Source organism: Ailuropoda melanoleuca, chromosome 13 (assembly GCF_002007445.2).
Source record: "Ailuropoda melanoleuca isolate Jingjing chromosome 13, ASM200744v2, whole genome shotgun sequence".
Classification (NCBI taxonomy): Eukaryota; Metazoa; Chordata; class Mammalia; order Carnivora; family Ursidae; genus Ailuropoda; species Ailuropoda melanoleuca.
This window is the reverse complement of record NC_048230.1, coordinates 68,763,041-68,789,134: the sequence shown is the minus strand read 5'-3', so window position 1 is coordinate 68,789,134 and position 26,094 is coordinate 68,763,041. Positions and strand designations below refer to the sequence as shown.

At 48.2% G+C, this 26,094-nt stretch overlaps 1 protein-coding gene across 2 annotated transcripts; it reads right to left on the bottom strand.

The window, feature by feature from the left end:
• Positions 1–1,055: 1,055 nt before the first annotated feature.
• GGT7 (gamma-glutamyltransferase 7) lies at positions 1,056–23,474 on the bottom strand. Of its 2 annotated transcripts, none has more exons than XM_011221244.3 (15): positions 23,262–23,474; positions 17,048–17,283; positions 16,548–16,699; positions 15,198–15,315; positions 14,279–14,346; positions 13,982–14,055; positions 13,478–13,674; positions 11,355–11,442; positions 9,655–9,782; positions 9,399–9,487; positions 7,408–7,557; positions 7,172–7,289; positions 6,300–6,437; positions 5,050–5,149; positions 1,056–1,772 (listed from the first exon to the last, which is right to left on the bottom strand). In XM_011221244.3, exons 1-15 carry the CDS (start codon positions 23,428–23,430, stop codon positions 1,609–1,611), a joined length of 1,989 nt encoding a protein of 662 aa, XP_011219546.2. In that variant the 5' UTR covers positions 23,431–23,474; the 3' UTR covers positions 1,056–1,608. The 2 variants fall into 2 exon arrangements, with proteins under 2 accessions (XP_011219546.2, XP_034496526.1); XM_034640635.1 differs by having other exon boundaries at positions 1,710–1,772; positions 5,057–5,149.
• Between the last annotated feature and the right edge of the window lie 2,620 nt (positions 23,475–26,094).

The window sequence follows — 26,094 nt, the reverse complement described above, 5'->3', positions numbered from 1 at the left end:
TAGCCAACCTAGTGAGTGTGAAGTGGTATTTATTTCATTGTAGTTTTGATCATTATTTCCCTAGCGACTTATGATATTGAGCATCTTATCATGGACTTATTGGTCATTTGAATATTTTTAGAGAAATGTGTAGTCAAGTTCTTTGATCAACTTTTAATTGGGTTGTTGAACTGAAGCATGCCTTATATATTCTGGGTAGTAGACACTTATCAGATATCTGATTGCAAATATTTCTCTCATTTTGGAGGGTGTCTTTTCACCCTCTTGATATTGATAGTGTCCTTTAATGCTCAAAAGTTTTTAGTTTTTTAGTTTTTCAATTTATCTTTTTTTTCCCCCTTTTCTTCTGGTGTCATATCTAAGAACCAATGCCAAATCCAAGTCATGAGGATTTCCTCCTATGTTTCCTTCTAAGACTTGTATAGTTTTAGGTCTTATATTTAGGTCTTTGATCCATTGTGAGCTACTGTTTGTACGTGATGTGGAGTAAAGGTCAAATTTCATTCTTTTTTATGTGGATATTCAATTGTACCAGCACTGTCTGTTGAAAAGATTGTTCTTTCTCCATTGAATGACCTTGGCACCCTTGTCAGAAATCAACTGATCATAGATATATAGGTTTATTTCTGGACTCTCAATTCTATTCCATTGGTATGTTCAGCCTCATGCCAGTACCAAACTGTTTTGAATACTGTAACTTTCTAGTAAATGTTTATTTTTTTTCACTTAAAAAAAATACTGATTGATTGATTGACTGACTGATTGATTTTTAAGTAGGCTTCAGGCGCAATGTGGGGCTTGAACTCATGACCCGAAGATCAAGAGTTGCATGCTGTATCGACTGAGATAGCCAGGCAGCCCTGTAGTAAGTTTTCAAATCAGGAAGCTTCATATCTTAAACAAGATATGAAGGAAATACCCAAAATATCCAATTTAAGAAACAAATAGTAAACAAATGGCTGTGGTCGCTTTTGCACCACTTCACTTGCTCCCACTCCCAACACAGCCAAACATAAATCAATCCAGAGCCATGGTTAAGCAATAGTCTTTCTTTAATTACTCTTTGCAAATGGAAGCCCCTGAGCTCGTCCCCACCCCCACCCCTACCCACAACCTGGGGCCCCCCAGATGCAAGGCCCCACCTCAATTTGGTGGGAGAAAGAGAGGAGCATCCCCTTCCCAGAATGGTCCATTAAAAAAATCCTAGTCGTTTAAGAAATGAGGGTGGGGACAGAAGAAGGGAGCTGGAAAACAAGGTCCAGGTCGGGCCAGACTGGAGATGTTGGGGTTGTGAGGACCCTTGAGAAGGGTTTGCAAGCACATCCCTAAGCTCGGGGCGAGCATGGCTGAGGGGAAGGAGACAGACAGATAGCCTGACTCCTCAAGGTCCTGCCTGCCTGGTTGTGGACACTGACACTCACCACCACCACCACCGGCCTCTGGTTAGAGAATTTTCCCGTTACTCTTGGATAGGGTTTGTTAAGCATCCCCTCTGGCCCATGATCTGGGGCATCCCAGGGGTCCCCCTGAGACCAAACCTGGGAGAAGGAGGGACTCTAGGAACATGCAAAGGGGGGGGAACAGAGACCCCCGCCCCACCCCACTGCTCTACAGGATGGTGGCTCCTGCTGCATCTGGGCTCCGAGGGTCCTTCACACCAATGATGAAGTTGTTGGTTCTCCGGCTGCCATGGACCCAGGATAAGACATCTACTTTCTCCACATGGTGACCCCTGGCTTCCAGGAACTCAATTTCTTCCTCTGTGAACTCACCTGAAAACCATCCCCCAACATATACACATTCAGAGTGTTTAGAGCACTGGCTCAGGAGTCCCATGGTCAGACCTGAGTCCTGGTCCTGGATGCCCACTCTATGACCTTGGGCAAACTGCTTTACCTCTCTGAGCCTCAGCCTCCTCATGCATAAAATGAGGATTATATGAGAACCTACCACATGAAGTTGTTGCAGGGATTAAAGAAGATAATACACAGAAAGTACAGACGTGGTCAGAACCTTGAATATAGTACGTGATCGATATGTTCATTCTTAATACTGCAAAAAAGGGCCACGGGCTCTCCTTCTCCACCTGCCTAGGCCAGGCTGCCATCATTACTTGCCAGGATAGCCATGATGCAGCCATTACTGCATAGCCCACTGACTGGTCTTTCTGGTTCCAGTCCTGCTTCCCTACAGCCTATTCACATAGAGCCAAAGGGATCCTCTTTTTTTTTTTTTAAGTCTTTTTTTTTTTTTTTAAGATTTTATTTATTTATTTGACAGAGAGAGAGACAGCCAGCGAGAGACGGAACACTAGCAGGGGGAGTGGGAGAGGAAAAAGCAGGCTCCCAGTGGAGGAGCCTGATGTGGGGCTCGATCCCAGAATGCCAGGATCACGCCCTGAGCCGAAGGCAGAGGCTTAACCACTGAGCCACCCAGGCGCCCCCAAAGGGATCCTCTTAAGCCATTAGTCAGACCACTCACTTCCCCTTCTCAAAACATTCCAATGGCTTTGATGACTCTTAGAGGAAAATCCAAAGTCCTTACCAAGGCCTCTAAGGCACAACGTCATCTGGGACCTCACTACCTCCCTAAACTCCTCCATCACTTCCTTCCATTCTCTCCCTTAACTCTGCTTTAACCTCCTTGCTGTCCCTCAGGTAGACCAAACATGCTCCTGCCTCAGGGCTTTGCACTTGCTGTTCTATTTGTCTGGAATGCTCTCCTCCTATACAGTCACAAAACCGGCTTCCTTACTTCATTCCAATCTTTGAGGAGAACTTCCCTGACCGCTATCTAAAATGGCAGCCCTGTCATCTTTACCTTGCTTTATTTTCTTTCAAAGTACTTATTGCTACCTGTTTATTTACTCATTTATTTACTATGACTCTCTGCATTAGATTATATGTGTTTTGAAGGCAAGGATGTTCTCTTGTTCAGCATTGATTCTCACTGCCTTTACGTGGATGAATGAAGAAATCCCCACCCTCTTACATAAGTTCAGGCCCTTGCCATTTCTTGCCTGGCCCTTTATCCTAGTTGCCTCTGTCTCCCCAACTTAAATTCTCCCCCCACGTCAATCTATTTCCCTTACATGAAACATTTCAGGTCTATCCCACCTCCAGTCAAGTGGATAAAGTCCACACTTCTTACCATGAACTTCCATGATAAGCCCCGTAACCTCACCTCTTACTGCTCCTCAGTAAAGATCTGGTTTTATTTCTGCAGATGGGATAATTTTGGGTAGTTCTTGAGGTAAAGATACAACACCGAGTAGCAATGAATCACCAAGTCAGAAATGTATTTCCTTTATGGTTCATTTTCAATCCTTTGGATAATGGCAAGGACTAAGTTTTAGTCTGGACTCTAACATTTCTAACTTCCTTCAATGGAGAGAGCAGGCTCCAGAGCCTTCTGGAGTAACCATATCCACCTAAAACCTACAAACAGTTGACTTTTTAATAGCTATTTATCTTTTATTTGTGGCAAATGATGCTACTTTTCCATTTGTGATTATGATATGGGATTTACCTTTAAAATACACTTACATCGAAAAGGAAGTCCATTTATAGAGACATATATGTAAATAATGGTTCAGATGGTATGCAAATGTGGCAAAATTCGTGAAGGTGCTGGATAAATTCTGAAGTTTAGGAAACAATGTCTCTAGTCCAGCAGGCCTCCTGGCTGCTTTCTGGGCCATTATTTCTGGCTTTTGCCCATTTGTACAGAATGTTCTGGGTTCTGGACATGCCAAACACCTGCTCATACTTCAAAACCCTCCTCCATAGCCCTCAGTGGATGAACTTTCCCTTCGCTAAGCCTCTACTCCTCATGTTCCTGTTTTAGACCGTGAGCTCCTCAAGGGTGGGCTAGGATGAACCAAATCCAACCGCCCCCCACCGCCACCCAAGTAGCCTAGCACAGAGTCTCACATTCAGTACAGATCAGAAGTTATTAGTTGGGATAGCCTCACTACCATCATCCAGGATCCAGAGTGTTACCAGCCAAACTACAGGGTGTGACTGCTGAGGATTTAGGTCTATGACTTCTAACGTGCTTTGGTCTAGGAGATATGCTATAAAGAATTGAGTCTTTGGTATCAGCTAGGTATGTGTTCTAATCTCAATTCTGCCACTTACTGGTTGATTTTTGACTCATTTATAACTCTGTGGCCATCAGTTTCTTTGTCTGTAAAATGCGGATGATAATACCAAGTAGGCAAGAACCATGTCTCATTCGATGTTCTATACCCCTTGGACCTGCATAATACATCGTCTCTTGCAATAGAAATGCCTCAAAGCTGCACATACTTTCCCATTTACAAAATTAAGTTGTGCCTAAAATTAAGTACCTGTCCTTCTTAGAGGAAAGTCCATTTTCTCACTGTAACCTACAAGGTCCATGACCTGGCCTCTGCCTGCCTCTCTGACCTCATCTCACTCTCACTCACCCTGGTTTCCTTTCTACTCCTAAAACATGCCAAGCCCATTTCTGCCCTGAATTCTTTGCATCTGTTCCCTTCACCTACAAAACCGGCCCTGGTTCTTTGCATGGTAGGCTCCCTCTTACTCTTCAGATCTCAGCTTAAATGTCACCAAAGGGAAGACCTCCCTAGTCATCGAGTCAGTCTTTTATGTCACCCTGCAGAGCAGTTATTTCACTTTCTTGTGTTTCTTTGTTTATTTATTTTTCTGTCTGCCTGTAAATGCCATATCCCCAGCACCTACGAAGACACCTGGCACACAGTAGGTATTCAATACAAACTGCTGAATGAATGGTTTGCAGAATTAAACAACTGTGTCTTATTTTACAAATGAGAAAACTGAGGCTCAGAGTGGAGACATGAATTTCCCAAGGCCATACAACCAGGAAATGATGGAACTGGTTCCAGTGCCCAGATCTTTCACTGTTCCAAAGGAGTTAGTTGGAAGAAACCAAACTTTCACTGGCAGGAGTTGTGCTGGTCGAGGCAGGGATACCCTTGGGAGGAGCCCCTTTCTCCACCCGGCCTTTTGCCCGCCCCATGGGGAATCTCTGCTCTGCACTCACTGTCCACCTGCAGGAGGTTGGACTGCAGGTCTGGATGCAGACGGCCATGGGCCAGGCTGTCACTCAGGTTCCGGTTCAAGGTCAGGACATTCAGTAAAACCTGTGGGCAGCCAAGGGGTAGAAGTCAGGGCTTCCCCAGAGATGGAGATTCAGGACTCCCCAGGTTTCACCCTCCAGCCAGACTTCTTATTCTTTGGAACCCTTACGCTAGGGGTATTATCTGAACAGCCTCAGAAAACAGGCAGGCCTGTAATGACTGTCCCCATTTCATACAGGGGGAAACTGAGGACCAGAAGTGGAAAGTAATTCACTCCAGAGCTTAGACAGAGCCAAGGAAGAGGTACCACTGGCAGTCAGTCTCCTATAACCCGGCTCTGGGGCTCTCCTCCCTTCTCACTGGCCAGGACAGTGTTAATAGCTGGAGTAGTCTAGGGCACAGTGTGGGTACTTTTAGTTTAGTGGTTAGGAGTGTGGGAAGGCTCTCAAAACAAACTGTCTGCCTGTTCTTACTCAACTGGACCTAACTTCTTAGCCTCTTTGGGCTTTAGTTTCCTCATATACAAAATGGAAATAAGGATTCCTCCCAATGTTGGGAAGGCTAAAAGAGCAAGAACATGAAACGCCATGCCTGGCTGTTAGTAGAACTCCATAAAGGCTAGCTGTTGTTACTGTCTCCATGTTACAGATGAGGAGACTGAGGTTCAGAGAGGTTAAGCGAATTCCCCAACATCACGCCATTGGAAATTGGCAGCACTTGGGCTAGGGCCCAGGACTATCCAGTTCCAAAGCTCAGGCTACTTAACTCACCACCTGCCAAAGTAAGTGCCTGGCACATATATCAGGTGCTCAAAACATTTGTGTAACTATTGTGAGACATTTTGGAGAGTAGGCACTTCCTTTCGAAATCAGACCCTAAAGAGGGCTGCTTATCTATTCAGATGCTGAGTAGAGGCATCATGGGACTTGAGGCTGACAGACCTAGGCAGCCTATGTGCTATATCACCTCTCAGTTCCACCGACCCATGACTGTCCATCCAACCTGGAAGACAAGGGGCTTCAGGGCTCCATTTTGGCTAAGAAACTCAGCACAGCCTATGTCCCCAGTGTCCACGATGGGCCTGTCACAAAGTAGCCTTGGCCTATGCTTGTTGAGCTAGGGATGAGAACAAGCCAGAGACACAAGGGCATCTACAGTTCAGGCCACAGCTTGGCTGCTGGCCACAAAGGGCCTACCATGGAGGAAACCTCACCTGGGTCAGTCCGCTGAGGCCCCGGGCGGCTCCATTGGCCCCCAGGGCGAGGTAGGTCCCACAGAGCCCCTCCGCTGGCCGGACCACAGTGGGCAGCAGGAAAGACAGTGGTCGCTTCCCTGGCTGCACCGAATTCTCCTGTTTTCAGAGGACCAAGACCACAGGGGGATAACAGGTGGGGCAGGTTTTCATGGGAGAATGGTCCCTTCCCAGGCCACAGTTTGCTGTTTATGAAATGGGCAGGGTCCCTGGATAACTAGGGTGGATAGTGGACCCACTGAGTTGCTATGCGGCTACCACGGGTGGGAGGGGAGGAGATCAAGCCAAGACAGATGGCTAAAGGGAAGAACAAGATAATCTCCACCCTGGTCATCTATCTCTCATTGTCCTGTCAGGGCCCCAGCATGCAGAGTGGTCTAACTAGACCATAAATCCTATCTCTGTCCTCCTTTGACCAGCAAGAGTGCTAACTAGACCATAAATCCTATCTCTGTCCTCCTTTCACCAACAAAAGGGCTGAGCCCCATCAGCTCAGCATCACATAATCGTAGACCATTGTGCAGAAAAGTGCCAAAGCATCAAATGAGGGCTAATATCCTTATTGTACAGGTGAAGGAACTGAGGCCAAGACAGGGGGCAAGCCTTTCCCCAAGTCACATAGTGAGACAGGGATGGAATGGGATGAGGTTTCTTCAGGCTCACCAGGCTCCAAGCCCCAGACTTGGGCTCGGGGTGAAGCCGACACCTTGTTTAGGCTCCTTTTCTTTATACTAGAAGTTCCTAGAGGAAGGAGGGAGGGAGGGGCAGCCATACTGCTGTTACCTTCTACCTGGCCTCAAGGTCCCCAGGGGAGGAGAGAAGCAAGGCCCTACCAGGCTGGGCGCAGAGTGGTTAGCAGTCCTGTTGGGCCAGGAGAAGTCTAGCATCTGGCTGTTGAGCAGGATCCCCGAGGGAGTGATGAGGCCACTGCCAAAAGGCCGGTTCAGGGAGCTGGGGGTAGAGGTTGGGGCCAGTTGAGCCCTGAAGCCACCCTCATTCCCATCTGGCTCCCACCTCTTCCTGGTCCAGATGATCCCCAGTGCCAGGTTCTGCACCTGAGCTGGCATACCTGACCATGGCCACAATGAAGTCATCAGGGCCCATGATCAGCACCTGAGCGGCCGTGGGAGCCCCGTCCAGCTCGTAGACGGGCAGGAGTGGGGCAGGGGCCGCCTGGGAGTCATTGATGTGGCCCCGGAGGTAGGCGGCTTCTACCTTGCTGAAAAGACAAGGGGTAGGAGATCAATACACAGCAGGCTCTCATTACACCCACCTACCACACTGTGATGCCTGTTTGTGTAATTATTTGATTAACATCTGCCTCCCCCACTGGACTGTTAGGTCTATGAGAGCAGAATCTCTCATTCTGAGCATATGGGAAATATCCAGGAAATCATTGTTGGACTGAGTTCATTTAGGTGTTATCCAGAGTCCCTTAGAGTCAACTTTTACTTAGTGCTTAAATCAAGAGTCTTTTAGTTACTCGACTTTATCTACTCACTTAATCTCTTTGAAAGCACCTGAGGCATAGTGGATGTTCAGATAATATTTATTTTGAATGAACAAACAGAATTCATTTAACCTAATATTTGTGGTTTCGAACTGAAGTTTTATGAAGAGTTTATTCAGAGGAGCGTTTTTTATACAGGGATCGTTAGTTACTATTAAAATTTTTTTCAAGACACAGCAAGAGTTGGCACACAGTAAGCCCTGAATAACTATTTATTGGAAGAATTACTTGGATGAATTTAATATAGGGGTGTGTGTGTGTGTGTGTGTTTTAGAGCTAAATTGAAAACATGTAATTCTCCAGACTTTTTAAAGGTTGGCTGAGGGTTTCTTACATAATGACTGATAGTTTTGTGATTCTAGCTGATTAGAGTGACAAGTTACCAAGGATTACTGAAGACTTTCATTCCATTTTCAACCATAAAGGCTGGAGGCCACACAGAAGACATATAGAGGGCTTTGCTTCAAGTGGATTGGGTGGGGGGACAGAGGCTTTGTTTTTTTTTTTTTTTTTTTTTTTAAGAATTTATTTATTCGACAGAGATAGAGACAGCCAGCGAGAGAGGGAACACAAGCAGGGGGAGTGGGAGAGGAAGAAGCAGGCTCATAGCAGAAGAGCCTGATGTGGGGCTCGATCCCATAACGCCGGGATCACGCCCTGAGCCGAAGGCAGACGCTTAACCTCTGTGCCACCCAGGCGCCCCTGTTTTTAGCCCTCATCATTGTGGCCTTGAACTGCTTACTGTTTTGATTGTTGCTTTTTTTGCTGTTTAATTATAAGCTATTCATTTCAGTCTCATTGTTTTCAACTTAATTCATAGAATTGTTTGAGTAATACTACAAACTTATGCTGACTATATTTTTGGCTTCTGATTTTTCCCTTAGCTAGCCTTTCAGTCAGTCAGAGTAGCAATTAACTAGCAACCATTCTTACCCACCCCTATTGCCAATTACTAATACTCTTTGCTGAATTATTTAGTATGTGCCACACAGTGTGCTAAGTGCTTTGCATGTATGATCTTATTTAGTCCTTACCTCAGCCTCATGAGGTTGGCGCCATTATTGTCAGACCCCCTTGCAGAAACTGAGACAGAATTTAAGTGACTTGCCCAATGCTGCACAGTTAGTGACTGGTGAAGCTGGGATTTGAACTCAGTCAGTCTGACTAGAACCCACAGTCTCACTACAATGTTATGTTGCTAATGTGGAGACGTTATCAAAATCCCCATCACCTCAGGTATTTGCTTGGAGACTTTTCATTGTTCTTAGGCTTTCTTTTTCCACTAAAAAGGGGGCCCAGATGGGTCCAGATATGTGCCCTGCTAGGGTAAGAAAGTTTTGAGAGCCAAATAATGCAGACTAACTCATTGTACAAATGGGGAAACTGAGGTCGGTGCTGGGAGAAGCAACCAGTGTCACACTGAGTTGGAGCTGAGCTGAAATTGACTTCGGACTCCAGGTCTTATTGCTCTACCAGCCGCTCTTCATCTGATCCTTTCCTCACACCCACTACCACCTCTGCAACCCTGAGGGTCCTGCCCTGGGACCCACCTGAGCATGTCATCCATGCTCTCAGTGATGGTAGAATCGTAGACAGGATCTCCCAGTCTGCTGGCCAGGGCTAATGCGATCTTCAGGGTCTGAAAATGTACAGGGGTGTGGAAGAGGCTGCCAGGCTCCTCTTAGCACCCATGCTAATGATCCTCATGTGAGAAAACGTGGAGGTTAGTCCTGTCCCATGGCAGTATCCCATCCCCCCACTCCCAGTGTACCAAGACCCAGGGCAGGGTGGAGGGGTCGGCCTTGCCTCTGCCACCCAGTGAAGAGCCTGTTCCCGGGACACCAGCGTGGTGAGATTGAAGCCTTCAAGGATGTTGAGAGCACTGATGAGGGCAGGACCCGTATGCGGGGGTGGGGGACTGAGAACTAGGTGGCCTGGAAAAAAAAAAAAGAAATGACTGGATGGCAGGGGAGGGGTCAAAGCATTTCCACATCCCACCGTCACATAGACTGAGACTACTGCACTGACCTCTCATCAGACAGGGAACCTGCCTTGACAGGCAAAGCATTGAGAGGCAAAGGGACCCACACAAGTTCACATGGCAAGTCAAGGGCAGGGCCAGGACTCCAACCCAGAACACTGGCCTTCAGTTTCCTCTTCTGCACAAGGAAACTAAGGTCCAAGAGGACTGTAGTCTGCCCAAAGTCACACTGTAGGCAGAACAGGGACAGGTGTCCAGATGTCCAGATTCCTGGTCCACCATGTGTCTTCTTTTAGCTCCTCCCACAGGCCAGGATACTATTCAGGGCCCCTGATGATCCCACCACCCCCGAAACTTGCTGGGAGCAACAACCACCTCTTCCTATTTGAGGCTCCTATTATTAGATGTTTGGACATTGAAGGAATAATGATAATACCTGACACATAACATTAATATTAACTGATTAACTCATTTAATCCTCACAATGGGTAATGTTATCATCCTCATTTTACAGGTGAAGAAACTGAGGCACAGAGATGCAGCTAGTCCAAGTTTACAGGAGACAAGGGGAACCCAGAGCACTCAAGGTACTGGCATTGCCTAGAGAACCCAGGCTGGGGAAGAGAAATGTAAAATCAAATAAGCATTCAGTGTCCACTCTGATCAGGGCAGCTTCCAACATCATCTCCTCAAATCTTCATGGGGGCCTGAGAGATAGGCACTACTATTGTCTCCATTTTCAGGAGGGAACCATGGCTCAGAGTGGGAAGTGACTTGTTCAAGGTGAATGGGACAGCTGGAACTCAAACCCAAGTCTTCCTGGCTCCAAAGCTACCCTCTTCCTCTGCTCCATATACCATCACCTCTGGTAAAAGAATCAGGATAGAGGTTGAGGCCTGGAAACCTGAACTCAGAGGTGACCTGTTCTGGGGCTTGAGATGATCCATACCTCCTAGAGAGAAGAGAACCTGAGAACCTGAGAACCTTCTGAGGGACCCAGGAACCCACCACTTTGGGTTCAGCAAACATGGACTTCACCTATGTCATAAGCTTAGCTTTCTGGGCTCCTTGCTGGTTTGAGGTTGGTAGGTTAAGTTCCATTCCATTCCTGGGCCTCAGTTTCCTTTTGATACCTGTCCTTTTGAGGGGACAGGTCTACAATTGTCTTGAAAAGTTTGTTCAATATGAAGCTAGATGGACTCTGGTCTTATGAATTCTTCTTAGGAAGTACAGGGCAGTAAGAGTGGGGCTGAGATAACGTAGAGCCCAAATCAAGAAAACTTCCAGGCCTGAGCCTTTGACCAGACCTCCCTCCTCATATCCTAAATACTTGGGGTAACTGACCCCGCAACTACTTCAGAAGGTAGGCTGGCTCTGGCTTGCTTCAACAGTTGGCTGCCCAGGCAGCTCACTGCCTCAGTTTCTCTCCTGAAAAATGGGGAGGAGTCTCTAGGCCAAAAGGAGGTGGCCATGGACTGGGAGGCTTCTCCTGAGCAGGGACCCTGAGAGCTGGGAGAGAGGTCACCTCTGTACATGCCACACACAGGATTCTCCACGAGGGCACTGTAGTTGCTGAAGTCCTCCTCAGTTATGACACCCCCTGCGTGCTGGGCCTGCAGGGGAGAGAAGGACCCCACCCCGCAGCTGTGAGACACACACCACATTTGGGCTTGGCCTATGGTATATGTTTGAATCAAAGACAGACTTGATGTTTATTACTTTTGTGCCTTCTGCAATTTCCATCATGGCCTTTAGAGACCCTGTTAGCCCTGGGTACCCCAGGAAAAAGGAAGGGGAAAAAGCATTAGTACTGAGGACCTGCTATGGATCAGACATTCTTTGAATGACCCCATTAGATTGGCATCCAAGGCCCTTTGTGATCTGGCCCCTGCCCACCTCTCCCACCTCATGTCCTGTTATTCCCCAGTGAGCTCCATACAGCCACCTGGAGTGACCTACAGTTTCTGAACTCATCCATGGCCTTGAACATATTACCTTCTCTGCCTATGTAAAAGGAATATTTTCTGGGACATGTGGCTGGCTCAGTTGGTAGAGCATGCAACCCTTGATCTTGGGGTCCTGAGTTCGAGCCCCACATTGGGTGTAGAGATTATTTAAAAAAAAAAAAAAGGAACATTTTCTACGTACAGCAGAATTTGCCTATAAGATATCAAAACTGGATTCTTCATTTCACTACAATTAACTAAAGCCACTCCCAAACCATGAACTCTGGATGGTCCTGGTAGGAATGACCCTCATCGAATGTATCCAAGCACTCTATTGACCAATGAACCAATTTTGTACAAACCCATGCGTTCATCCTTTCCAGCATGGTAATTTTCTTTCCTAAATTAGCATACCCACTAGGAATCTTCTCTCTCTCTCTCCCCCTCCATTTTTTTTTTTTTTTTTACTTTTTAGTACTTGAAACCCCGACTTCTAATCCACACTCAGTGAACTACACACTGAATTTCTTGGCTCGTGTGTGTTCCTTTGTTGGTCAAGTTTATAAATTCAACTTTGTTTTTTTGGTTGTTGTTGTTTTCTTTTAAAGCTCAGACAGTCTTTGTTAAGAGTCTCCTTCATCCCCTTCTCCAGAAGATCCAGGTGTGGCTAATCAGAACATTCCTTTTCCATGCCAGTGATTGGTTTGAGAATAGTCATGAGACCTATGACAGGCTGATGAGACATAACCTGGAGGCTTTTGCTGTAACTATTGGAATGAGAAGCGTTCTTTCTCTGGGATGGTTTGCTGGAAGGATGGCTGGTGGGGACCAGGTGTGGAAAGGATCTGACAGAGAGTGAATTCAAACAGAAGAAAGTAGAGTCATGGCAGAAAGAGAGACAGAACACAGCCTGGCAATGTGGATGGAGCTCTGGACCCAGCAGACCTACAGCCAGTACTCTGCTGGACTCCCCAGTTAAGTCCATTTGAGATGGGCATCTATCACATAGCCATACCTCCAGTGCCCAGCACAGGGTCTGACACAGAACAGCCACTCTGTAAATGTAGAACAACAATGGACCAATTCAATTCCCACAACCGCATGGCAGAGACACAGATAATTACTCCAATGGTACAGATGAGAGAATCACAGAGTTGGTCTGTGTATCCTTACCTTGAACATAATTTTCCATTAGGAGTTTTGAATTACTGACAACAGTTCTCAGAACCCATTACTACCTCAGACTAAGAGTCTTTTGGGTTGGTTGGTAAGCCCTTGTGTCAATATCCCCAGGGAAGAGGTTTCCCTTAGTCCCTAAAAAACCCAAGAGTAGTGTGGGATTGTGGGCTCAGGAAAGCTGAGGCTGATCCTGGGTCTCCACCAGGCCTGGGAGGGACAGGTCAAGACTCTGCACAGGTTGGCACCAGCCCTGGAGGGGCCCAAGGGCACCTCTCTCAGTCAAGACAGAACAGTTCCATCATCCCAGGGGGTTCTTTGTGCTACATCCCGTAAACTTTGTGTTCCCACCCCAAACAACCACTGATCTGATCCCTACCACCACAAGTTAGTTTTGTCTATTAGAGAATCTTAAGTAAATGGAATCATCAGTAAGTTTATGTAGAAAGACAGAGAGGGAAGCAAAGGGAAGATGATGTCCCTGCAGTAGGGTCCTTCAGGACAGGGGGGCTCCCCAAGTACTCACCTCGGTTACCATCTCCAGTGTGAGATTGCCTCCTGCATAGAAGGCGGCGGGGCCGGAGGTGCCCAGCACATCCAGCACTGCGGCCAGGTCAGGCCTGCGCAGCAGTGAGCCAGGTAGTGGCGGGTGGCCCAATGGCAGGAATGTCTCACGGAAACGCTCAGACGCATTGGGCGGAGGCTGTTCGGCCAGGGCACGGGCTGCAAGTAGGGACAGGAGGCTGGGCAGGGGGCTGAGATGCACCATAGGTGAGGTGGCTGAGTGGCTGGCCCTAAGAGCTCTGCCCCCCCCAGGAGGCTGTTATGGGGGAGGTAAGTGGTGTATATGGGCCCTTCCCAGAGCCTCTCATTTGAGGCTGCATCCCCATGAGGGTAGGATGGGTGGGGAGGAAGCTAAACGAAAGAGTGGAAGAGAGGTGCTTTCTGGCTTGGACCCCAAATCTCAGAGGTTCTCTCTCCTCTTCCCATCAACCTCATGTCTTTCCTCCCACCCCCAGGCCCCACTGACCTAGATCATGGGTCACGTTGAAGCCATCTTGGGCCACAGCTGCTGCGAAGGCCAGGACTTGGGACCATGGCAGCCTGGGGGGGGGCGGNGGGGGCGGAGAAGCAGGGGGTGGAGGAGATCCTGGGGGGAGGAGGAGGGGTCCTGGGGGAAAGGGGGTTCCCGGGAAGGAGAGTCCTGGCAAGGGAAGGGGATATTAGGAGGGGGAGTTGGGAAGGAAAGAATCCAGGAAGGTAGGAGAAGGCCACCCGAGGAGGAATCCAGGCAGGGACCCCTGGTCCCCAGGGGGAGGGTCTTTACCTGCCATAGAGCTGGTGAGCTTCATGTAGCCCCTTCACCATTCCGGGGACCCCCACCAAGAGCCCAGGCTGGGCGAGGCGGGCAGGCGAGGGAGAGAGGAGACCAGGTCACTGGAAGGGGGGGGCTGGGCTGAACTCCGCAGAGCCCCAAGCCAGGGATGGGGGCTGGCACAGGGGAAAGACACAGGCCAAGTATCCCAGAGGAGGGACAAGCTCTCCCCAAGCAGGCGTCCCTCCCATTTCCCTGACTTACTATCAGCAAATGCAGAAAGGCTTCCTTTATTTATCACAGTTGAAGGATTTATAAATTAAACAAACCCTTTTAAGAGCCAAGATATAATCAATTTAGATGGAAATCTGTCCACATTGGATTATATCTATTCCCACCTTTTAAAATAATGGACAAGGGAGTTTCATCTAACCTTTCCATGGTCACACCACCATTACTCAGTTGTGATAACCTACGCATGTGTTTGGCTTTTGCCACCTCACCAAATATCTATTTTTCCAAGTTATTCTATTTCCTCCCTTACTCTCAGTGGATAGTGGGTTTCCTTTTGCAGTTCCTCTTTAATCTTCAATATATTGCATGCTGGGAAAGTTATAGTCAACAGGCTTCGAATGAGATGTGTGAGTTACAGTGCAGGAACTTTGCAACCTCTCAGGCTGCTCAGGCTTCCAGATAGGCAAGGTTGCCAGAGAAGTAAGGTGTTGCTGTATTGCCTATTATCAACCCTACGGATCTTTTGGTTCGTTATTTTATTTGGGAGCTGCCTATCTCCTTCATAGCTTTAAGAGCAACCCGCTTCACTCTTTTCCTCACTTCCATAGTAATTACTCAGCAACGTAATGTTTGGGTTAGCAGAAGGGCAGCAAAGGGAGACCACCCCTGCACTCTCTCTTCTCACCAGGGTCCCCACCTTGGTTTCCCAGGATCTCTGCAGGGCCTCTTCCCTGAGGGCCCCTGGTGCAGACTCCCGGAAATCAATTAGGTGGCTCTCATTTCTTCGGATGTCATGTACCAGCATCACGCCCCCACTGGGAGAGACACAGAAGGGGAGGTTGATAAGATACTACGCCCCTAAACAATTAACCTGCCACTCTTTTATTCCCAATGGTAATGGCCATAGGCTAAGTTTGTCACAGGAGTCGGATGTCTGAGCCCCCGCTAGCAGGGATTCAGAGACTCGGCCACTGTATGAGGGTGGGGAATGAAATCTAGGGGGTTGGGGACCCAGAGACCATGGACCTCTTCTAGCCTGTTACTGGAGACTTTAATCCCTGATTAGGGAAAACCCAGAGACTGGAAGAGCAAGATGTTCTACCTCCTGCCCCCTCCCTAGACCACAACTGGACCCCTGCCAGCTTCCTGCACCTGCCTCCATGGTATGCCCCGGCCTCCTCTCTCAGGACTGAATTATGTAAGGATGGACTACATACACCCAAAAGGGGAATTTCTTTGGTAGGGCCTGCAGGGCTGGTCTTGCAGGAGCCAAGATACGGGCTTTGTCAGCTTGTCCCTTTTCTGTGGCTTGTTTCCATCTAAGATGCAAGTTGCATCTGAGATGGTTGGCCTGCAGCCAAGTAACATAATAAGGAAAGCAGGACAGATAAACTATAGTGGTAGGAACTATGGCCAAGTGGACAGCAAGTCCCGTCATGCTATTCAGCTCCAGATAATGCTACTGCAGCCATGTGGGAACATGGGCCCAGTGTTACTAGGTCTCATGGTTGTTTGAGAGAAATTGAAAATCTGGATTTTTATGAAAAATTTCAACTTTTTAACAATAGCAAACACATTTTTAAAAAATTTAAGTGTGGAAACCAAACTAATCTGTGTGCTGGGTATGGCCTATGGGTGGCCAGTTTATAGTCTCTGTTTTAAGAGTTCTCAGCCTGTGGTGTATTTTTGGAGGCTAGAGGGTCCATAGCTTTCACCATGCTCACAGGATTTGTTTTAAGGATTTGTAAACCCTAAAAGTTAAAGTGTTCCTGCCCTACTTAGTGACAGTATGCCCCCACCTGTGCACCTTACTTTATATTTTATAAAAGCCTTTGCCCAGTTAAAAAAAAAAAAAAAAAAGCTTGTGAAAACACCTCCTCTAACTCCATATAAGGAGAAGGGGGTAAAATTGGGTGTAGAAAGACAAAATGCAAGGAGTTAGGACCCAGCCTCCCCTCTGGTCAAACTCGAAGACCCCCACATGAGGCCTACAGGACACAGAAGTAGGCCTGGGGGACCCCAACCTCTGCAGCTGGGAGCTCCTTACCCGCCCAGGCCAGAACTGTGTGGAGCCACGATCCCCAAACACAGGGCTGCTGCCACAGCGGCATCCACAGAAGATCCCTGTTTACTGAGCACCTCGATGCCCAGCGATGTGCAATGGGCAGCATCAGTCACCACGGCACCCTGGTGAAAGATCTGGGAAGGGAAAGCGGACTAGGTGGGGGTAGTAGGAGACCCTGCCTCCTTAAGGCACCTCCACAGGTTCTGGGGATGGGAGCCCGCCTGCTTCTACCCTGTGACTCTTCCTTTATTGCCTTCAGCACCTCTTACCTGATCAGGTCCCTTCTTTGCTCTGTCCCATTCATATCCTGAGCCCCTCCCTCCCTTCCTGCCCTGTCCCACTGTCCTCTACCCTTTCCATTTGCTGGCCCCCTCCCCGACTCAGCCAGTCGCAATTCCCTTCCCAGGGTCTGTTCTCCTCAAGCGCTTCCCGACTCCCTCTTCTCCAGCTTCCTCCTTCTGCCCCCCCCCCAACTGGCTCACCTGAGGGTCTCCGAAGTAAATCTGCATGACGAGCGCCACAGTGACACCCGTGGCAAAAGTGAGGCACGCTGTGACAATGACTGTGAGTCCGTCCTGGCGGCAGGAGCACTCAGCCGCTGCCGCGGAGAACGGGTCCTTACGCGTCTCCCGCAGCGGCGACCCATCCTGGCTGCCCATCTCCGACGACGTGGACGGCAGCCGCTGCAGCCTCGCTGACTTCAGGAAGGAGTCCGGGTCTGCAGGCAGCAGCCAGGTGGGTCTGGGCACCTTACCCCGCCCTGCCCGCCCTCCAGGCGGGACTGTTGGGCTTCCTCCTCTCCCCGCCCCTGTTAAGCAAACCCCACTAGACAGTACTGCCCGCCCTTTGGTGTCTCCCCAACGCACCCCAGAACAGGATGGCAGCAGTCCTGGCTGGGTAGAGACAGGGACCCTCAGGTGGGCAGCAGGGGGCTGGATGCCTGGTCCTTATGCCAAACTTCCTGAGACCTGAGACCCACTCAGGACCTAGGACCCAGGGCAAACACTTCCTGGAGTGGAGGGGGTTTGGGCCCTCCCTAGAAACCAGATCCTGCCTCAGCTGGGACCCAGCCTTCTCTGCAAGGAAGTAGCTACATAAACTGAATGGACAGACCCTGGCTTCCAACCTTGCTTGGCTTGTTCATTCACTCACTGAACAAATACGGAGGGCCTGCTATGGGTCTGGCCCTATGCTAGATGCTAGGGGAAAGGAATAGACCGTTTCTGCCCTCATGAGGTTCACAGACCAGTGGAAGAAAAGAAAATAAACATGTAAACAAAGGAGTATATCATTACAACTTGCAGCAAGTTCTATGAAGAAAAAGAAGGATGAAATGATAGAGAATAATGATGTGTGTCGGGGCTGCTTAGCTGGGATTTGGCAAGGCTTCTCAGTGGAGGTGACTTTTAAGCTGAGAAGTAAGGGATGAAAAGGAGCTAGCCATATGTAGAACAGGGGTGAGTGTGTAGAGTGTTCCAGAAAGAAGGAGCAGCAGGTGCAATGGGCCCTGAGGTAGAAATAAGCTTGGTGCATTAGGAAAACAACAACAACAACAACAACAACAACAACAAACCAAGGCCTGGGTGGCTGTGGTGTAGTGAGCAAGGGGAAAGAGTAGTGTGGTGGAGGCTAGGCCAGGTGCACTGGGCCTTGTGGGCCTAGTGAGAAGCCTGGATTTAATCCTAGGAACCATGGGAGGCCACTTCAGAGTTTTAAGCAAGAACTGGAAGCCATCTGTTTTGTATTTTAAAAAGATCCCTCTGGCTGCTATCTAAAGAATGAATCTAAGGACAGGAAGAGTGGAGACAGGGGAGACCTCAAAGCCACTGACTTGTTAGGTCACTATGAATGAGTCACTTCAAGTCATGAGCCTCACTTTCCTCATCCTAATACTGGAGCTAATCCCTAACTTGCCAAATGGGTATAAGGATTCCATGAAACGATGTCTACCAGGCACCCTTTAGTTATTTCCATTCCTTTTCCCCCTTGGCCGGGGCTGAGACCCTCTTCTGTCCCATAGTTTCCCTCCTCTGGGTCATATTAGCCTTGAAACCAGTTCTCTAAATGGCTTAAGGGTCCTGGGTATTTGTGAACAATAAAGAAATGGCCTGGGACCTTGACCTTAATACCGTTGCTGTATGTACAATGTGTTTTAAAAAGTTCATTCATTCAATAACTATTTTTTGAGTACTTGCTACTATGCACTAGGAGTATAACCCCTTTAAAAAGTCTGTGGGTTAACGCTGAAAATTGACTGTTAAATTTTCCTGTTTGAAACACTATCATGGTTCATTAATACCAACATGATAAAAATCCAAGCTCCTTGACCTGGCATCCAAGGCCCTCTATAATCCACACTCCCCTCTTTTGTGTAAATAAGAAGCCACAAACATATACAGATAATTTTTAGAAAATATTTATGGTGGTTACTTTCGGGGAAAGATATTGAAGGTGGGAATGAGATGGATTTTTTGAAATTTTACTATATATATTTCTTTTCTTTTCAAAACCAATACATATATAAGATTTTATTTTTTTAAGTAATCTCTACACCCAGCCCTGAGATCAAGAGTAGCACTCTCCACCAACTGAGCCAGCCAGGTGCCCCTAAATTAACACATATCTTTTTAAATAAAGAGGAAAAATGGTGCACAGATAGGAATGGAGAAGAGAACTTTCACTTTTCCTCACTGTTTTCTTTCCTTTTTTTTTTTTTTTGGCCATAAACATGTAATTTATTTAAAATTTTTATTTAAAAAAAGAAAAGAAACTTGTCTTCTGGAAGCCTTCCTCAGCTGATAATGCTTGCCTCTACTCCTCAGCACCAGCGCAAGTCTGTAAAAGAAACTGGAATGCATCCAACAAACAGATGTTAAATACCTACTGTGGGCACAGAACTCTCCTTGGTCCCTAGAGGTTTCAAAAGAAATGCAGAAAATGGTTTTGAACTTACATTTATCAATGCTGACTGTATTCCAAGTACCTTACATACATTCCCTCATTGAAGCACTCCCATAACTTTATGTGATAAGCCTATTCTCTCCATTTTACAGATGAGGAAACTTGAGGCTGGAAAAGGTGATATTGCCCACTTAACATCATAAGATGAATAAATGGCAGAAGCAAAAGTAACTCAAAACCTCTTTTCCATTGCTCCACATGGCATTAGGAGCCATTTCCATGCTCAAAAACCAACTTTACAAGCTAACTCTAGTTGATACTTCCAGGTACTTGTCCTTAAATCTGCTTTCTCCAATCAGCTACGAGGGACCAGAAGAGGAAGTGATATGGCTCCATCAGAGTTGGACCTATTCAAGACTTTTTATTCCATCAGTCAATCATTAAGTTATTCATTTATTCAACAAAAATATTTACTGAGTACCCTACTGTGTAAGCACTAGGGCAATAATACCATTGATTTTACTGATATGTAAGAGCAACAGCAGGACACTGGGAAAAGGTTAGTTTGGAATCAGAAGAAACAAGTCTTTTGGGAGAAAGAGGATGAGTTTATTTTTGGTAATTCTAAATTTGTGGGACACCAACAGGAGTTGTCTGGAAGCAACTGGCCTAGTACACATCTGATTTTTATCTGCTTAGATGCCATTTCCAATCAATTTTGCATTTCAAAACACCAGCTCCTCTCTCTCATTTCTCATTCTCTCATTCCTGACCAGAGTGAATATATGACCTAAGGCCTAGCCCTTAAGAACAGGTACCTCTCTAGTGACTGGTTCAGCACAGGTATGCGACCAGCACCAGATCAATGAGACTCAAACTTATTTCTATAGCTGGAACTATTGGGAAAGAGAAAGGCTTTCTTTCTGTCTAGATTGCTAAAATGGTAAGGTATAAACCTGTTGCTACTGGGGGCATCTTGCCCCCATAGAATGAGAGGCTGTCTGAAGATGAAGACCATAAAAAGGAAGGCAAAGCAAAAGACAAAAGCCAATTCCTTTTTAGGTACCTTGATCTAGCTATGCCTGAGGCCCCACATCCCTGAATTTTTCAGTTATGCTACCCAATAAAATTCTCTTTTACAATTAGCTCAGTTTTAACTGAGTTTATGACAAAAGAATCCTGAACAGAGTTGACTTGGCAAGTCTAGAGATCAGGAGAGAGATCTTGGCTGGAAACTGATCCCTGGCTTGCTTATTTCTTTAAGGGCATAATCATTAAAGATTTTTGAACTAGGGAACAACATGATCAGAAGTTCAGGGTGGTGGATGGATTGGGGTTGGTGGGGCAGGGGACAGGGAGGGGGCAGAGAGTAGCTAGAACCTATGGGTAATACAGGTAAAGAGGATGGGGGCTCAGTTTCCAGTGGTGATAGCAGGGATGATGAGATGGATTGCAAGATACTTAGGAGGACAGAGAGCATCTGATCACCTTTGGAAGTAAGAGGAAGGAAGTTGTGGGTAGCTCCTGGGCTTCTACCTTGGAGACTGGATGAATGGCAGTGTCATTAGCTGAGAATGACATTGGGGGAAGGGCAGGTATGGGGATGAGATGATGACTTCAGCATAGAACATCATGAAGGTGAGTCACTTGCAGGACATCTAGAGGCCGATGCCTGTGACAGAGAGGAAATCATGGGCCTGGAGCTCAGAAGAAAATCAAGAATCTCCCCAACCTTGGAGTGGTCACCATTTTACATAGGGTCTTCTATGGGGTACTTGGCACCTGGTTCTGGGGAGTGACAGGCTAGAGACTAGCTGGGCACAACCAAGGTCCTGGTTAAGAGGATGAGGCAGTGCTAGTAAGTGGCACCTCCAGGTTGAGAACATAGGAGATCATGTTAGCCAACAGGCTAGTCCAGCTGGCTAAAGGAGCCTTGGCGCTTAGAAGTAGTGCTCTGAGACATAGCATTGAAATGACTACATAGGTATGATGGTAAGGGTCCTTGGAATATTAATGCACAACCATGGCATAAGGTGCAGATTCCCAGAAACTCGGGTGGCAAGGGTCTCTGCTGGATTTTTGTACAGATGAGAGCAGAACCTGCCTTAACTCCCTAAGGTACTCCCTGAGGCTTGAGAACTCCCTCCCCTGCTATTCTTTCATCCTGAGATCTCTCTCATTCATTTATTTATCCAACAATTTTTATTGAGCGCTTAGCACTGTGCCGGACAGTGGAGAAAGGACGGTGAACAAAACAGTCACAATCTTGTCTTCTCATAGGGCTTACAGACATGGAGTAACCACATGATTGCTCAAATAATCACAGACTTGATAAATGCTAAGACATTTACAGGGAGCCAGGAGAAAACATGTCAGGGGCTTCCAATCTCTACATTAGGAGAGACAGGCATTCCCAGTTGAGCTGGAAGAGTAACCTGAGGCCCAGGTCAGGGTAGATGTGCCCACTGTTATACAGTGAGTCAAGGCAGCGCTGGAACCAGAAGTGGCATTCCTGACCCCTGAATAAAGGACCTGGTTTCAGGCTGTTATCCACCAGGACACGTCTTCCCACTACTTGCCCTGCTATCTCCTGATTCCAGGGTCACACCCTCTGGAAAAAAAGTTTTGATCTGCAGCTTGATATCTGATGCTTATAAGCTTCCCCCCCTTCCTTACTACTCCCTCCAGGTAGGGTACAGCCCAGTTAGGTTGGCAGGGGCTGCTAGTAAGGGCCAGATGACCAGAAAATTGTGGAGGGGGAAAGAGTTTGGGGCTGCCAGTCTGGGAATAGCTACAGAAGGGTCAGGCTAGAGGAGGCTGTGTCAGCGAAGCAGGATCTGCCAGACTGGTAAGGGAGAGGGCTCAAGTGCGGGCACTGGGAGGAAGAGTGAAGCAGAAGGATGCTCTAATGCCAGGAAGTGACGTTGAGCGAAAGAGGGATGGGGGATGGAGGATGAAGAATGGAGAGGAGGATAGAGCTGGGCCACATGGATAGGAGGGAGAACCAGCCTAGGGAAGAAATGCTCAGAGAGCTCTTGGCCCTCAGGTCTCCCCCAAGCCCTGTCTCCCCCCTCCCTATTCTCACCCCTTGCAGTCCCTTCAAAGGCTGAGAACACAGTAAAATTCTGGAGCCTGCTTCCTAGGGGGCAGGCTACCTTACTAACATCCTGGCCTGATCCATGGCTCCGGGAGGGGTGAGGTAATCCACAGGGCAGCAAAGGCACTCTGGTCCCCAAGGACTCTGAGAGGTCATGCAGTCCATCCCCCTGTCTCCCAATATCCCCCGCTCACAGACAGACGTAAGTCATATTCTCTTTACCCCTCCCGGAACCTGAAGAGATTCTCAGCTTCTCCCTAAGGTCTCGCCTTCCCACAATCCTTGGCTGTGGGGAAGTTCTTCTCAAGACCTAGCCTCTACCCAGCCTGCTGCAGTCTGACTTGGTTTCTCCTATCCTATTCTTTGTGACTAACGGACAGCCTCTTCTGGGTGATCTCGGCTGTTCCTTAGGATCTCCCCTTCAACATTCCTTCCTTATTAGTTGGTTCTTCCCAAGAGGAATCCCAACCCCTGCTGCTACTGCAGTTCTGGCATCGTTCTCCCTTGTCGCATCCTAAGCCTCCAAGGCAGAAATGCATCTCCATCCCCACTAGATAGCTAACGGAGACAAGAGAGAAGGGAGAGGTCCAGGAGGAAAGGGATGAATTAGGAAGATGGAAGCTGGAGGTGATGCTCCGCGCAGATGAAGGAGAACCGGGGACGTCCCAGGGGGCAGGGACGGGGCCAGCGGGCCTCACCGGTATCGGGGTCTCCCAAGAAGGCGTCCTCGTCCTTACGGCCCCTCAGAGGGGCCGCGGGCGCCGGCTCGTCCTCCGGCAGCCTCGGGAAGCTGGTGATGCTCATGTAGTCCACCGGCGAGTAGGCGCCTAGGGCGCTCTCCTGACTGGCCTCGTTCTCCGCCGCCATCCTCGCCCGCGCCCCCCAGCAACGCAGCGCCTGCCGGAAGTGGTGCGGCGGGCGGGNCCCCGCGGGCGGCGAGCTCTGACTGAACACCCCTCCCCCTAGCACTGTCAGCCCGCAGAGGACCGGCAGGTGGGCGGTGTGCCTTGTGGACCGAGAACCTGGAGGGCGAGCCCTGGAGAGCGCGCGGAGGCTGGGGGAAGGGGTGGAGAAGAGCGCCGCAAGCGCGACCTTAGTGGCTTGGGACACTTTATGCAACCCAGGGGCCAAACCCCTTCCTCCTTCCAGTTTGAGCTAGAATCCTCCTCAGACCCCAGACCCTCTTTTCAGCCCACAGACCCGTCCACTGACCGCAAACGTGGCCTCGACCCCCGATCCTGTGTCTGATCCCAAACTCGGACCGCAAACTTGGCTTCGGACCCCACACCCCTCTCTGGACTCCTAGATCCTTCTCTGATCTCAGACTCCTCCTCCGACCCCAGACCTCTCTTTCAAGAGACTCCCGTCTTCACACACACACCCCCTCCAGTCCCACCCCTGCTTCATCCCCAGATTGCTTCTTCACTTAAAACACCTCCTCGGATGTCTCTCCTCTAGGACATCAGATCTCTCCCCCCACCCCCAGCACTTCTCAGATTCCTCTTTCAATCAACCCCTTCTGGAACCCCTGACCTATCAGGATAGGACAGTGAGTCCAAAGTTGAGTTTGTATTAGGATCTCTAAAATCAGATCCCCAGATTCCACTCTAGAGATCATGATTTATAGGCTGGGATGGGGTCTCTGGAATCTGGATATTTACCGTCATTGTAAGAGGTTTTTATTTGGTTCCAGAAAGGACACTTGGAGAGAGAAATAACTGTGGTTGTGGTATGGCAGGAGTGGGATGGAGTGTGTGTGTGTGTGTGGGGGGTGATAAATGGGAGAGGAATGGGTCTCTGTAGTCTAGGTGTTTGGGTTCTATTCCCTCTGCTACCACTTACAAACTGCGATATTAGGCAAGACATTTAATCTCCTTGAGTACCAGTCTCCTCATCTGTAAAATGGAGAAAATAATAGTATTCGTCTTAGATAGTTGGAAAGATTAAGTAACATGTTGAAAGGTGCTTAGTATAGGACGTGGCACCTACTTAATAAATGTCATAATTATGATTATTGTTATTATTATTTCCTTAATCTCGGGTTCTCATCTCATCCAATCCAATCCATTCTCTTCCCACCCTGAGGAATTCCAGCTACACTATAGTTTGCATTACTACCCCATCTCTAAGGATGGGGGGAAGCTACCTCTCTTGTGATGACTCTTGCCCAAATTTCTATAACAGTCCACAGGCATAGGGAGGGGACTGGTCAAGCCCCTGTGCACACATTCTCTCCTTCCCCAAACCCAGTCAGGCTCAGAGGTAATAATAACCAGGAGGGCTTGAAAATCTATGGGCCCAGCAGCTGCAGTGTCACTTGTAGACTGCAGGAGGCAGCAGCGTATTGAGAACAGCTTTAGGACTTAGCTTAAGGGCTTGGGGAGAGAAGAGAGGGTGAAGAGGCTGCCCAGAGCTGGAGCCTGAGGAGGGGAGAAGGGAAGGAGAATGACTGTCTATACTAGGACTACGTACCCATTGCCTGTGCCTTCCTCCCTACAGAGGGGTTCCTAACTCCTCATTGAAGTCTGTAGGGCTTGTCATGCTTTAGTGAAGTCTCCCCCCCCCCCCCGCCCACACACACACACGTAGGGCCTGTCTCCACTAAGTGAGGTCAGTGCTCCTTCAGTGGTGCCCATTTCCTCAGTGTAGTGAGGGGCCCCTTAGTGGGGTTTGAGTCCCCTCAGTGGGGTCCATGTCTCTTTAGCAAAGTCTATATCTTCTGTATCTCCCAGGAGGAAGTCCATGTCCCCTCAGTAGAATCAGAGACCATCAATGCCATTTATGCCCTATTAGCAGGGTCCACAGCCCTTCATTGAGATCTGAGATCCCTCAACAAGATCTGTGCTCCATTAATGGAATTCCCTTAATGGAGTACCTTCAGTATAGTGTGTGTCCCTTCAGTGCAGTTAATGTCTTCTTGATGAAATCTCTGTCTGCTCAGTGGGGTCCATGTCCCCTCCATGAGGTCTGTACCCCTTCAGAGCCTTGAGACTCTCCCTTCAGGATTGGGTAGGCTCTGGATAATAGGTCTGGCCATGCAGAGTTCTGTTTTGTTTTTGTTTTTTGTTTTTTTTCGGTTTAGGGTGTGCTGGGCTTGTGGTAGCTGAACAAAGAATAAGGGAGAAGGTGGGAAGAAAGCCTGGGCCAGATGGGGTCACAAGCCCTGTGTAGGCTTCAGGAGGTGGGGACTTCCTGCTTTGACCATCAGAAGCACTCTCACAGTTAGTTATCTAAGGAGCTTTCCTGCTTAGATAGACTATTCTGTGAACTGATGGGGGGGGCCTTCTTGCTAGTGAATGCAAGTGGGAGATGGAGGGTCCTGCCTGGCTTCTCCTTTCTGGAGTGGAAAGGTTGGAGGGAAGCCAGAAGTAATTGAACCCAGTTGTGGCAGGTGAGAGGGGTTTCTTGGTGAAATCAAGAGATTGGGAAGGAAAAAAGGGTGTGAGCAATTTTTCCTCTTTTGCATAGACTTTAGTATTTTAGAAATGTTACCTTCAGCCTGATGAGGGGAAGTCAGGAGACCAAGGTTTG

Excerpts from the sequence above, each read along its gene's own strand:
- GGT7 (XM_011221244.3), bottom strand. The coding sequence starts at position 23,430 with ATGGCGGCGGAGAACGAGGCCAGTCAGGAGAGCGCCCTAGGCGCCTAC. Across the intron at positions 17,284-23,261 it reads CTTGGGAGACCCCGATACCG|ACCCGGACTCCTTCCTGAAG; the intron begins GTGAGGCCCGCT and ends TGCTGCCTGCAG. Across the intron at positions 1,773-5,049 it reads CAACCTCCTGCAGGTGGACA|GTGAGTTCACAGAGGAAGAA; the intron begins GTGAGTGCAGAG and ends GATGGTTTTCAG.